Source organism: Myotis lucifugus, unplaced genomic scaffold, assembly GCF_000147115.1.
Source record: "Myotis lucifugus unplaced genomic scaffold, Myoluc2.0 scaffold_433, whole genome shotgun sequence".
Taxonomy (NCBI): domain Eukaryota; kingdom Metazoa; phylum Chordata; class Mammalia; order Chiroptera; family Vespertilionidae; genus Myotis; species Myotis lucifugus.
Genome location: NW_005871481.1, coordinates 650,113 through 663,867, shown reverse-complemented (window position 1 = coordinate 663,867; position 13,755 = coordinate 650,113). Strand labels below are relative to the sequence as shown.

Genomic DNA, 13,755 nt, shown 5'->3' with positions numbered 1-13,755 from the left:
GCCCCTTGAGTGTGGCTCTTACACAAAATACCACGTGCGGGTGCGAACATACAGTGCAATTGAACTTTGTGGCCCATGCGCAGAAGTCAGTATTTTGTGGAAGAGCCACACTCAAGGGGCCAAAGAGCCGCATGTGGCTCGTGAGCCGCAATTTGCCGACCACTGGACTAGGGGCCTCTGGGCGGGGGACGGCCCGGCCCAGGCTGTGGCCACAGTGGATGCTGTGTGGTGGCAGCAAGTGAGCGAGGGCGGGCGGGCAGGCGAGGCGAGTGGAGGTGGGCAGGTGCCCGAGTCCCCGAGGAGGCCATCGGGGGAGGTGTGTGTGCCGAGGGCTCCTGAGCCCCTCCCGCAGGAGCAGGCGGGACGGGGCTGCTGGCCCACCGGAGGGTTCCAGAGCCCATCTGTCCTCCCCCACGGGCCTGTCTGGCAGGCGGGCCCAGGGCGTGGCAGTCTCCTGAGCAGAGAGGGTGTGGCACGCCTCATCCCACACCCTTCCTCGTGGGCCAGCCCTGCTCCCCAGACAGGCAGCCACCAGGAGCGCAGCAAGGAGAGGCCACCCACCTCAGCGCTCAAGTGGCAGATGGGGAGCTGTGGGGTCAGTGAGAGGCTCTGGGGCTGGTCACCCCTTGCTCCACCAGGGAAGGCAAACAGGGACCCGAGGCCCGTGTGCATCTCCTGCCGCCTGTCAGTACCCAGTGCAGACGGCACCCCTGTGGCCCTCAGCGACTCCATCCATGGGCCCTCGGGCACCCAGACCTCCGACAGAGCCGGTCCTCTAGCAGCAGGGGCACCTTCTGCGATGGGCTTCAGGCCCCCCAGCAGGGACTCGCCGCCTCACGCTCGGTGTGTGGCAGGCACGTCTTCTGCCGTCTGTGGCTGCGACTAGAGGGACCTGGAAGCAGGGGCCTCCCTCGGGCAGGGAGGCTCCCCCTGTCCTGGCTCTCCAGGTCCAGCTGCAGGCCACTGGGTGCCCTGACCGCAGAGTTGGCCTCTAGGCCTCAGGATGCGCGTAGCAGTCTTCTGCCCATGCCTGGGTCCGTGTGCGTCGGGGCAGCGGGGCCCGCCACGCCCCCTCGTGGCGAGACCTTGGGTGAGGTGGCTGCAGGGCTGCGGCTGCCGGCGGACACAGAGGAGCTCCCTGTGCGTGCCGGGCCCTGCCCTAGAGGTCACCTGGGGAGCCAGGTGGAGCCCATGTGGCCTTAGCTGGGGACACGTGTCTGCCAGGTGACATGCACGTCCTGGTTTTGTGGGTCCAGGAAGAACCCCACACTCGTCTGTTTCCTGGTGGGTGGGGTTCTGTGTGGCGGCCTCCCTGTGGGTCCTGGGTGGGCAGGGCTGGATGTGGCAGCAGACACAGAACCTCCCGGAAATGTGCATGCGTGTGTGCTTTGTGAACGCATGTGTGTCTGGGCGTGTCCTGTCTTGGCCTCTTTAGAAGCGGTTGTGGGGTCAGGATTCATCCCAGTCTCACACCTGGTCTCTGGGATGTTGGCCTTTGGTGGATTGACCGCCCTGGTGGCCCCATCTAAGGGCTTTCGCACCAAACCGGAGTCTGCAGGGAGGAGCCGGGCCACACGCCGCCCCAGTGCTGGAGCCTCGAGAACCAGGCCGCTGCCTCGCCTCTCGGAGCGAGTGTCCTCTCCTGGGGCTGACGGTGTGAGGCCCCTGCCCTGAGCCCCCTTCTGTCTGGGACCCCTCACCCTTCTCAGTCTTGTCCTGGAGGCACCGTGACCTGGCTCAGCGCACACACAGGAGCCGGCTGCCTGCCCAGCCACTCCCTGCCCCAGGGTGAGCTCAGAGGTCAGTGTGCAGTCACGGCTGTGACAGAGGCCCAAGGGGAAGCCGTGTCTGCAGAGCAAGGCTGCTGGGGGATCTGGCTGAGCCTAGAGGAGGGGCCAGAGTCAGCGGTGAAGGAGCGAGGGAAGAGGACACAGCCCGCGCCAGCCAGGGAGAGGCCAAGGGGAGGTCCCAGGGGCGGGGAGAGACTCGAAGGTGCAGGTGGCCTGCGCTCTTCTCCCAAGGCAGTAAGAGCCACTGAAGCAGGTTCCACAGGAGCTGGGGGTTCAGGTTTGGGGCCACAAGCTACTCTCTCCGGAGGGGCTGGAACAGGAATTGCCCAGGGCCCTGCCCACACTGTGTGGAGGCCTCAGCGCGCAGCACCAGCCTGTGGCGGCCGGGGACCGGCTGGAGGTGGCCCGCTGCCCTGGCTGCACACCGTGGGACCCATCTTCCTTCTGCCCGGAGCCTCCGCGAGCTGCCCCTCCAGCGCGGGCCCTGCTGGGAGGGGAAGGGGTGCCCAGCCCCCTCAGGAAGGTGCTCAAGAACTGCTGCCCTGTAGTGTCCTGGGGGTGCCCTCCTGCGGCTGGAGTGCCTCCCTCGGTACCCCACCTTGTCCTTGCCACTACCGTGCCTACCCCCTGGGGCCTCTGACCCATGGTCAGACCAGGACAATGCCAGCAGAACCCCCAAGGCTCTTCCAGACGGCAGCGTGAGGGGTGGCGGATGAGTTGGGTGCTCTTGTTGGGCCTCAGTGAGGAGGGCAGTGTGGGTGCCGTCCAGCGGGAGTGGTGTGTGGGGCCGAGTTGGCCCCTGCTACCCACCCCACCGTGTACGTCAGCTCTGCCCACCCTGGGGCCTCCGACAACAGCGGGCGAAGCCCACACCCAGGCCTGCCCTGGCACCTGGGGCCAGCCATTCCTGTTCTTCAGGGACATGGTCACGTCGGCACCTGCCCCGGCGAGGTGGGTACAGAGCCTCCCTGGAGTCATTTCTCCCGTCGCGCGGACACGCCCTGTGGACAGGGGTCCCGGCTCTGTGGGGCTGGCATGGTTCTTGGGAAACAGCACAAATTACGGATTGTAGTTCACCGGGGCCTGGGCTGGGCTCTGCTGGTGCCGCCCCCCGGCCTCTCGGGAGCCTGGGCGTGGGTGTGCCTGGGTGGCGCTGAGCATGTGCTGTGAACAGCTCTTTAAGCCACTGGTTCTAAGCGCATGGGCTCGGGGGACTCGGTGCTCCGGCCCAGCAGGTAAGACCCGGCTGTCCCGGGAACTGTGGCCAGTGGCAGGGCACCAAGGCGAGCACCGCATGGTCACACGCGGCCAGGACGGTGGCTGGGTCTCTCATTTCTGGCCGTTCTGAGATCTCAGCCTAAGGGTTCACATCAGAGGTGAAGTCTAGGGCCCACAGTGAGACTGAGCATCAGACAGATCCAGCCCCCCAACCCCACCCACCCCCGGCCCCGTGTGTTCTGCACCTCACCACCCCGTCTCGTTGCAGGAAGTTCTACTACATCACACTGCTGCGCGACCCCGTGTCCCGCTACCTGAGCGAGTGGCGGCACGTGCAGCGCGGGGCCACCTGGAAGACCTCCCTGCACATGTGTGACGGGCGCACGCCCACGCCCGAGGAGCTGCCGCCCTGCTACGAGGGCACGGACTGGTCGGGCTGCACGCTGCAGGAGTTCATGGACTGCCCCTACAACCTGGCCAACAACCGCCAGGTGCGCATGCTGGCCGACCTGAGCCTGGTGGGCTGCTACAACCTGTCCTTCGTCCCCGAGGGCCGGCGGGCCCAGCTGCTGCTGGACAGTGCCAAGAAGAACCTGCGGGGCATGGCCTTCTTCGGCCTGACCGAGTTCCAGCGCAAGACGCAGTACCTGTTCGAGCGGACGTTCAACCTCAAGTTCATCCGGCCCTTCATGCAGTACAACAGCACCCGGGCAGGCGGCGTGGAGGTGGACGCGGACACCGTCCGGCGCATCGAGGAGCTCAACGACCTGGACGTGCAGCTCTACGACTACGCCCGAGACCTGTTCCAGCAGCGCTACCAGTACAAGCGGCAGCTGGAGCGCAGGGAGCAGCGCCTCCGGAGCCGCGAGGAGCGCCTACTGCACCGCGCCCAGGAGGCGCCGCGGGAGGAGGCGGAGGAGCCGGGCCGTGTGCCCACCGAGGACTACATGAGCCACATCATCGAGAAGTGGTAGTGGCAGCTGGAGGCCCGCCGGGGGGAGGGGACATCGGAGAGACGGCTCACGGCTGTCAGCACTCGGGTGAGAAGAGTCCCGGGCCCACTCCCCGAGGGCAGGTGCGTCCGGAACTCAGACGGGGATGGGCAGTGGCCCGGTGGGGCTGGTGCTCCCCGGTTCCCAGGCCTGGGTCTGAGGAACCCATCTGTGCCGCCCACAGGCTCAGAGGAGGGCGAGCGGAGGCCAGGGGCCTGCACGGGCTGGGAGGCAGCAGCCCGCTGGCCCCTCACTTCACAGCAGCTGGAGGTTTGAAGATAAGGGACAGACCGTGGAGCGGAGAGTAGGGAGTGGCCCTGCAGACCAGGGGGAAGCGGCCCCTGCCCGCTGAGCACACCCCTCTCTCTCGGGCTGTAGGGTTCGTCCTGCTTGAGCCATCCCACGGCCCTGGGCCTCCCGCCCCCTCCTTGGGCCTGCAAGCCCTTGAGGTGTCAGGAGGGGGCTCTACACTCACCTGTGTTCAGCAACAGGCCACCCCTCTGAAGCCAGGAGGACTCTGGTCCAGCCCTGGGAGCTCCCTCCCCCGCCCCGCTCCCCCCACCTCCTGCTTCGGGTCAGGTTAGACAATCCTGCCCCATCCCTTTTCTGTCCTCACCGACAGGAGGCATGGAGAGTGCAGCCAGGAGTGGGAGCGGGAAGGCTGCCTCTGAGCCCGCCGTTGGGTGCCCCCATCAGCCCAGCTCAGTCAGGGGCCGTAGCTGAGGGCCCCTGCCCTGTCCTCTGGCTCCTGGTACTTGTGAGGACTGCCTGGCCCGGAGCCCCACCCCACTGCTCTCCGCCCCCATCCCCCCTCCGGCCCATGTATACCCGTCCAGCTCGGGCCAGGGTGGTTCTGGACAGCAGGACAGGAGTGCGGGCTCACGGGTTCCTGCCTGGTCAGGAGAAACGGCTCCAGGCTCCCTGGCACCCCCCCTTGGGCTCCCAGCATTGCCCCGCCCCCCTCACCCAAGGCTGGCAGGCCCTGCAAACTGGAACGCCATGCTCTGAGGCACACCCTTCCGAGTGAGGCCCAAAACCTGGGTTCCGGGGAGCTGAGTGAGCCCCACATGAGGAGGACCCGCGCCCCGTTCCAGGAGAGGCAGTGGGCGGGGCACAGGCCGCTCACGAGGGGCCAGCCAGGGCAGCAGCCTCACAGGCGGGTCCCACCCAGGTCCCGCCAGCCCCGCTGCCCCAGGGAGGGAGGGTGCGAGCAGGAGCCTCTGGTCACAGGACGCCAGTTGGGGTCCGTGAGGCGGCTGTCCACAGGGCAGGGCTTTGTCCTGTCAGCTTCCTGCACTGGCCACTCCGTCTTGTGTCCAAGGCAGAGCAGCCAGCAGGCCGGTGGGCGTTGAGCCAGTCCAGCCCAGGGCCGCCCAGGGGTGGGCGGGCATGTGGAGACCAGCACCCGGGTGACTTAGTTAGTGGCCCTTAAAGGGAAGCAGAGGACAACATGGCAGAGGCGGGGTCTGCACCGACACTCAGCACAGCTGCAGGCGCAGGAGCTTGGGAGCGGCCGCCTCCGGATGCCCAGGCCCTTCGCCCCCGGCCGGCTCTGCTGCAGTGGTTCCCGGGGTGACCTGAGCCAGGACCTGGCCGCCCGCGGGGGAATGTTTCAACCACGGCCTGTGCCCGTTCCCACGGAAACATGGTCCCTCCTCGGTTCCTTTACTGTGTCTGGAAAGCAGTGCTGTCTCGGCCAGCACCCAGACGGAGGCGCCCAGAGGAGGTGCGGGCCCTCGCACGTCCCACACAGGCCGCCTGCTGGACGAGGAAGGGTCCCCGTGCCTACAGACTCGGCTGCTATGCCCAGGGCAGGGCTCCTCGGTGGCACAGGTGGCCCCGCCCAGACCCCTCCTGCGCTGAGAGGAAGGAGCAGCACAGGGAGGGACCCTCGCTCCCCACACAGGCCCCTCCTGGGCAGCCAGGCCAGTGTGCCCGAGCCTGAACTCTGAGAACTGGAAGTGTTTAACTTGGACCAAGGAGCATTTAAAGCTTTATTTATTTATAGCTTCTTGTTTAAAAACAAAGTGTTGAGAAGAAATCTTCGGTTATTCATACAAAAACTGAGTTGATGGGAGACAAGTCATAATCCAATTGTTTTTGTCGAGGACAAGAGCGAATGTTACTGATGAAATAAACCCTGAAAAGGAGCCGGTGTGCTGTGTCTGTGGTGACAGGGCCTGGGGTCTCGGTTGGTTTTCAGATGCCCCTCGGGCCCAGGACCAGGGGGGTGGAGGGGCCCAGGCCTCCACTGCTGGGCCGCTCCCCTCGTGGCTGCTGCCCCCAGCCCTGCCTCCCTCTCCGTGCCCTGGTCACACCCAGCACTCGGCTGTGACGAGCAGCTGCAACTTCCTGGGTGGCCTGCTCCCTGCATCCTTCCCGTGTCCTCACTCAGACTGTCCCAGCAAGCGCTTATCCTCACGGGAGGCTCTGGGCCACATCCTCCCCTCTACCTAGCTCAGTGGACGGCAAACTCATTAGTCAACAGAGCCAAATATCAACAGTACAACGATTGAAATTTCTTTTGAGAGCCAAATTTTTTAAACTTAAACTATATAGGTAGGTACATTGTTATTACTTAATTAGGGTACTCCTAAGCTGGCCTTCCCTAAAACATCCTCAATCTGATTGAGGTACATTCGCTGAGGTCGACCCCTTCCAACTCTCCCACCCACACTCGTCTTGTATACGTGTTTCGTCTATTCCTTTCTGAAAACCGACTTCTGCGCACGGGCCACGAAGTTTCAATCGCACTGTATGTGCGCGCCCGCACGTGGTATTTTTGGAAGAGCCACACTCAAGGGGCCAAGGAGCCGCATGTGGCTCTCGAGCCGCGGTTTGCCGACCACTGAACTAGGGGGTCACCCACCCCGCTCTGCAACAGCCCCCATGCTGGCAGCCCAGGGCACTTAGGGTTCCTGGGCAGGAACCGGGCCTCGGGCCTCAGGACGTGGAGGCCTGGGGCTGGGGGTGGGGGGACTGGATGCAGCAGTATGTGGGGGCCCTTTGCTCAGCACTGTCCTGGCCCTAGGTCCCCTCCTCACAGCTCCTGCTCCAGCGGACCCACTCGGTCCCACCCACCTCGCTGCCCACCCACTCGGTCCCGCCCACCTCGCTGCCCGCCACACAGCAGAGCCCTCCTTTTCCTTCTCTTCCCTCGAAGGGCCAGTGAGCTGCTGCGTCCCCAGCCTCCTGCCCACCAGCCCAGCTGCCAGCCACCTCGCCGGGCGGGTTGCACGGCCTTTTCTCCCATCAATCAGCGCCGGAGCCTCGGTGGCTGGGCTCCCTCCACCCCAGGCCTGGGTGCTCGCACCAGCCTCGGGCTTAGGGGGACCCAGCTCCCGGCAGGCCAGGGGGTCTGACTTCACACCGCCCTGCCCAGACCCTCCCCAGACACGCCCTTTTTAAAGACGCTGCTCACATCCTGACTGTTCCCATTTCCTCCGAAGTGGGATTGATTTTCCTTAATTTGTTCGATGTCATAGTCTCCTAGTTGGAGCCAGTGGGTCAGGGTCCCCTGTACTCTGGTGGGACCCGGCCCAGGGGCACGCCTGTCCCGTGACGGCCCCTCCTCGCCCCCTGCCACCTTGTCAGTAAAGCCCCCAGGCCTGGCCGGACCCCAGCCTGTCCTCAGCTCGACAGACTGGACAGTCCAGTCGACAGTCGGGCAGTGGTGTCAGCTCCTGGCTTGGGTGAGACACTGGTCCCTCAGGGCAGTCTGTCCCTCCACGCTCTGAGCCCCCAGCTCCCTTGGCCCTGCTGCCCCTCCCTCCAGCCCCTCCCCCAACCCCGCTGCTCCCCAGATAGGTCCCCCACCACCAGCCATGGAGGCCCGGCTCTGATTGGCCGCATGCCATTTCCGTGCCACTGTGACTGGTCGGACACTGTTCCTCTCTGAGCCCATCCATGCTGTTCCCAGGCCTGACCCTGCCCAAGGCCATGGCTGCCTCCCCACCTCTGCCGAGGGCTCCCCCACACAGCGTCCCCGCAGCTCTCACCACCCCCTCTAATGGGCCCACCCGCCCAACCGACCAGCCCTGCCCTGTGGCTCCTGGAACCCGGGGTTTCTCCGAAATGAACCTGGGCTGTGGGAACACATTGTTCTCAAACGGAGGCCTCTCCAAGGTCCTGGGAGCCGGCCTGGCCTCCGGCAGCCTCGTGGGCCCAGGGCCCTGGAGCTGCAGGCAGCCTGGCCCAGAGCCCGGGAGGGACCGCGTGCGGGCGCCGCGGCTGGAGGGTCCGGCTCTGCGGGAAGGGCTTGCGGGGAACTGGGCTTCCGGCCGGAATACTCATGGCTCAGCCCTGCAGGACGGGACAGGCCGAGCTCCGGCTCCCACTCCTTCCGGAAGCAATTTCTTCACTTCAAGGGATTTAAAGCCCAGGCGTGAGAGGCGCCTGCTGACTGTCCCCTGGTATTTGTCTCCCCTCCTCCTCCCACTCTCAGTGGGGCTCCGCCCACCCCTCAGGCAGGTGGAGGAGGGAGCCTGCAGCTGCAGGAAAGTCCTGAGGGAAAAGCAGTGGCCCCCGCTGCTCCCTCCCCGCGTGGCTGGGATGGGGAGGTGGTGGCTGCAGGCCAAGCAACCACTTGCGCCATGAAGGAGGAGCCTTGTGTGAAGATGGGAGAGCCGCTGACAGGCCCTGAGGGTGACGGCCACCTGCCGGCCTGGGCCTGTGTATATGTATGTGTTTGATATAGTTTTCAGAAAAGAAGGGAGAGGGAGAGAAAGATAGAAACATCAATGATGAGAGAGAATCACTGATCAGCCGCCTCCTGCACACCCCCTACGGGGGGTTGAGCCCCGCAATCCGGTCATGTGCCCTTGACCGGAATTGAATCCAGGACCCTTTAGTCCAGCGGTTCTCAACCTGTGGGTCGTGACCCCTTTGGGGCTTGAACAACCCTTTCACAGGGGTCGCCTAAGACCATCGGAAAACACATATATAATTACATATTGTTTTTGTGATTAATCACTATGCTCTAATTATGTTCAATTTGTAACAATGAAAATAATCCTGCATATCAGATATTTACATTACGATTCATAACAGTAGCAAAATTACAGTTATGAAGTAGCAACGAAAATAATTTTATGGTTGGGGGTCACCACAACATGAGGAACTGTATTAAAGGGTCGCGGCATTAGGAAGGTTGAGAACCACTGCTTTAGTCCATAGGCCAATGCTCTATCCACTGAGCCAAACCAGCTACGGCATATTTTTATTTCTCTTGGGTAAATACCAAAATGTAGAACTTCTGGGCCATAGAAAAGTACATTTGCCCTAACCCAGTGGTTCGCAAACCGCGGCTCGCGAGCCACATGCGGCTCTTTGACCCCTTGAGTGTGGCTCTTACGCAAAATACCACATGCGGGTGCACGTCCAGGGCGATTGAAACTTCGTGGCCCATGCACAGAAATCTGTTTTCGGCCTGGGCGAGTCTATTTTGAAGAAGTGGCATTAGAAGAAGTGGGGGGTGTCGGTTGGTCAGGCAACGGGAGACGCAGCGCCGGGGAGGCACACACGATTCATGCACGAGTTGAGTGAGCCAGTCAGTCCGCAGTCTCATGTGCAGTGGTTAGTGCTAGTCACGTCCGCAAATCGCCCGCGGGTGACAAAAGTACCTACTCGAAGCATAAAGCTACCTGTATTTTTCCAACCAGCTGCAAATCCTACAGGTATTTTTGTCATCAATTTAAGAATTGTAATTCTTTTGTGTTGGTGGCTTTATTATTATAAAATGAGGACGTTTTCAGCAAAGGCCAGCTTAGGAGTACCCTCATTAATTAATAACAATGTACCTACCTATATAGTTTAAGTTTAAAAAATTTGGCTCTCAAAAGAATTTCAATCGTTGTACTGTTGATATTTGGCTCTGTTGACTAATGAGTTTGCCGACCACTGCCCTAGCCAGTTTGGCTCAGTGGATAGAGCGTCGGCCTACAGACTGAAGGGTCCCGGGTTCGATTCCGGTCAAGGGCATGTACCTTGGTTGTGGGCACATCCCTAGTGGGAGGTGTGCAAGAGGCAGCTGATCGATGTTTCTAACTCTATCCCTCTCCCTTCCTCTCTGTAAAAAAATCAATAAAATAAAAATAGAATTATTTTTTAAAAAGTACATTTTAACTTTATAACAAACTTCCAGTTTTTCAAAGTGTTTGAACTAATTTACGGGCAGTGGATGACAGTCACCATCACTCCACATTCTTGCCAACCATTGTTAATGTCGGTCTCAGTTCTCGCATTCCAGCAGGCCACCCAGCAGCTCATTTCAGTCATCATCATCTTGGTGAGGGGAAAAACGGTTCTTGGCCGGGGCCACCGTGTCTGCCGGGTTTCTCCGGGGACTTCGGTTCCTCCCACATCCCAGAGACGCCTGTGACGTGACCCGGTGCCTGATCTGTCCCAGCTGAGTGAGTGTGGGTGTGGGAGGTGCCCCATCCCTGAACAGCCACCCTCAACCCTGAACCAGGACATCATCATCTTGTATTACTTTTTCTTAAATGTGTATATAGCACACGTTTAGTTTATGTTTAATATTGGTCGGCTTTTGGGTCTTTATTTAGAAGCTTGGTTTTTGTGACTGGAAATATGCCCTAGGAACTTAATCTATATCACTTAGTCTAGACTTCATTTAGTTTAAAGTCACAGTTTCCAAGAATCTACCAACAACGTTAAGTGAGGCCTTACTGTGTCCGTGGGTGAGGGGTGGTGGTGGGTGCCTTTCGGGTGCTGCTGAGCAGCTGCACATCTTCTGGGAAAGGTGTCTTCTGCCGACTGTTTGAGAAGTGGGTTGTGTGTCCTTATCACCTGGCAGGAGCTGCGCTCAGGGGCCTGTGTTCTGAATTCCTTCTGCCGATCTTCGGCTTGACCCTCTGTTTTTAAAATATATGTTTTTATTGATGTCAGAGAGGAAGGGAGAGGGGGAGAGAGAGAGAGAGAGAGAGAGAGAGAGAGAGAGAGAGAGAGAGAGAGAAACATCAGCGATGAGAGAAGCATCGATCGGCTGCCTCCTGCACACCCCACACTGGAGATCGAGCCCGCACCCCGGGCCTGTGCCCTGACCGGGAGTCCAACCCGAGACTCCTGGGTCACAGTCGACTCTCAACCACGGAGCCACGCCGGCCGGGCTCAGTGACCTTCTTGGTGAGCTCTTTTGATGAAGACAAGTTCTCAATTTTAATAAAGGCTAAGTCACTAATGTTTTGTTTGTAGTGTTCACAGTGTTTTTCCGGACGAATAAACGAAAGCGTAAACGTTACTGAAGCCTGAAAGGGCAGAGCTGCTTCTTTCTGCCCGGCCGGCGGAGGCAACTGGGTGATGGTGGGATGGAAGCCGCAGATAGAAAGAGCCGCAGGCACAGACCCGCCCTCGGACTGTGTACTCCCAGGCTTCTGTGTGAGACAAATTAACTTCCATCTTTCTTAGGACTCGGTTCCTCATAGCTGAACCCAATCATAACCGACAGGTAAGGAAGGAGCAGGCAGCAGACGCACTCCCAGAATTCCCCTGCCGGCGTCTCAGCTCTCACTGCCCCTCGGTCACCGTCACCGCTGAGCTGATGCGCTGGGGACCGGCTAGGCTGGCCAGCGCCCCTGGCTCGGAGTCCGGGACCTCCTGGCGTCCAGGCTGAGACCGGTGCTTGGGGGTGTGGGCGGAGCTCTGCCCCTGGTGAGAGAGGACCAGCTAGAACAGACTCAGGAGGGAGAGACAATAGAATTGAACTCCGGGCTTGTAACTCACGTTGGTATCAGCCGCCAGCACTGGTTAATCGGGGTGCGCCCGCTCCGGGACCCCGAGGAACAAAGATCCGGGACCACAACTGTGAGCCTCGTTCCTCTGAGCTCCGAGTCTGCGAGCCATGACGCCTGCCTGGCCCTGGTGACTGAGGAGCAGACACGATCGTGGATTTTGCAGCCCCGGCTGCCCCTTCCCGACAGGTGTCCTGCGTCAGCCCTTGGAGGTTGGCACTGAGCCCCACGCCAACGCCCAGCCGTCCCCTCCCCGGAGCCACCATCGCCGTTGTCTTTTGGACCTGGATGCCGCGAGAAATCAACTGGAAGCTGCGGACCTTCTCGCTGGAAAAAGAAAAGGCGCAGACACACTCTGCACAACTCAGGGTCCTGCCACCAGGAAGCCCACCAGGACGAAGGGAGGACTCTGTGTCCCTCCACTCGGGACCACAGCCGGCAGCCACGCCCGCCGTGGGACAGCCTGCTGGCCAGAGGGTGGCAGGGAGAAACCAGGGAGCGCCACGTCCTCCCAACAGCCTGCGCCGCCTGGCGCTCCCCTTCCACAGGACGGAATGTGCCCCTCCCTCACCTGTGCTGGCACCCCAGCCCCACGTGACTGTATTTGGACCTGGGCCTTTAAGGCGGTGGGGCCTTCAGTGACTGGGGTCCCCCTAAGCCGGTGAGCAGGGAGTCCCCGGGCCTCCTGCCGCCCCGCAGAGCAGGCCCCAGCACTGCCAGGCCCAGACCCAGCTGCTCGCTCCCCCACCCCCGCCACAGCACTTGCTCATCTTCCTTGGAAGGTCCAGTTTTGAGGCCGACATCTCATCTCTGGTTTTAAAAGGTAGATTTTCTTAATAAATCTCCCCTGAAGGAAAGTACAGTCCTATTATGGAAATAATGAAGAAGCCCAGTGAGAACAGGCAAAGGCTATTCATCCGAGGCTGCCATGGCAAGGGAGTCAGCCACCAGCACGTGTGTCTCTTGGACTCAGAGGCAGAGGAGCGACAAAGCTTTTTGGCTAAGATCAAGTGAAACTGATACACTTCAAAAATTTAACTCAGGAGAAACCAAGATGGCGGCATAGGTAAACACTGGAAATTGCTGCCTCTCACAACAAATTCGAAAATACAACTAAAATACCGAACAGACATCATCCAGAACCACAGGAAGGCTGGCTGAGTGGAAATTCTACAACTAGAAGGAAAGAGAAAAGCACACTGAGACTCAGAGGAGGTGCGGTGCGGTGCGGAAGTAAAATACAGAGGTACAGAGGTGCATGCAGAGAGGGCTGGTGGCTGAGGACACGATTGTCCTTTTCAATTGGGAGGGAATCTCAAGCTCTGAGCTCCAGTTCCGGGTGAGTTTCTGGGGACCCAGACTCATACGGGAGAAACGGGACTGTCTGGCATCGGTTGGAACTCGAGGGCAGCTTTCTCTCGGAGCCATTGATTGCCGGGGCCTCTGAGGGCAGGACTGAGAGCAGCCATAACTGCTCGCTCCGCCCTGTTGATCCCCTGGGACCCCGCCCCACCCAAGCCGCCGCACTGAGGCTTTTGCATATGAAAGGCCCGGCCCTTTGTAATCTGAAAATTACTTAACAAACTGCAGCTGGCCCAAGGCCCCAGGGCAACTTGCATTGCTTCACAGCTGGCTTCTGCTGAGTAGCCTCAGGCAGAGGCTAGATTAGCATCTCCTTAGAGATCCAGGAGCCAGTTCTCCCACTGCAGAAACAGCTGTGATTCTCACAGCCAATTGGCCTGGAGGTCAATCCCTCCCAGTGATACCTACAACAATCAAGGCTTAACTACAACAAGACTGTGCACAAAGCCCACAAGGGGGTGCACTAAGAGTGTCCACCTCAGGTAATGGGGAGGCTGAGCCACTGGGCCCTATAGGACACTTAGCACAGAAAGGCCCTCTATCGACACAGCAAAGCATAAAAAATGCCGAGACAAAGAAACAGGACACAAATGACAGAAATGGAGAAAAGCAAACTACTGGATAATAGAGTTCAAAACCACACTT

General features: G+C 60.5%; 1 protein-coding gene across 4 annotated transcripts in view; it reads left to right on the top strand.

Moving 5' to 3' along the window:
- The window catches only part of HS6ST1 (heparan sulfate 6-O-sulfotransferase 1), a 91,365-nt gene that overhangs the window by 28,284 nt on the left and 49,326 nt on the right, over positions 1–13,755 (top strand). For 2 of the 4 annotated variants that reach the window (XR_002826272.1, XR_002826273.1), the window contains exon 2: positions 3,277–4,048. Coding sequence is in view for 1 of the 4 variants with exons in the window: in XM_023744171.1 (XP_023599939.1) it covers positions 3,277–3,982 (706 nt within the window). In the remaining 3 variants the exon portion in view is untranslated. Of the gene's footprint in view, positions 1–3,276; positions 6,151–11,212; positions 11,231–13,755 lie in introns of those variants that run through there. The other 2 variants (XR_002826274.1, XM_023744171.1) reach the window with 2 other exon arrangements.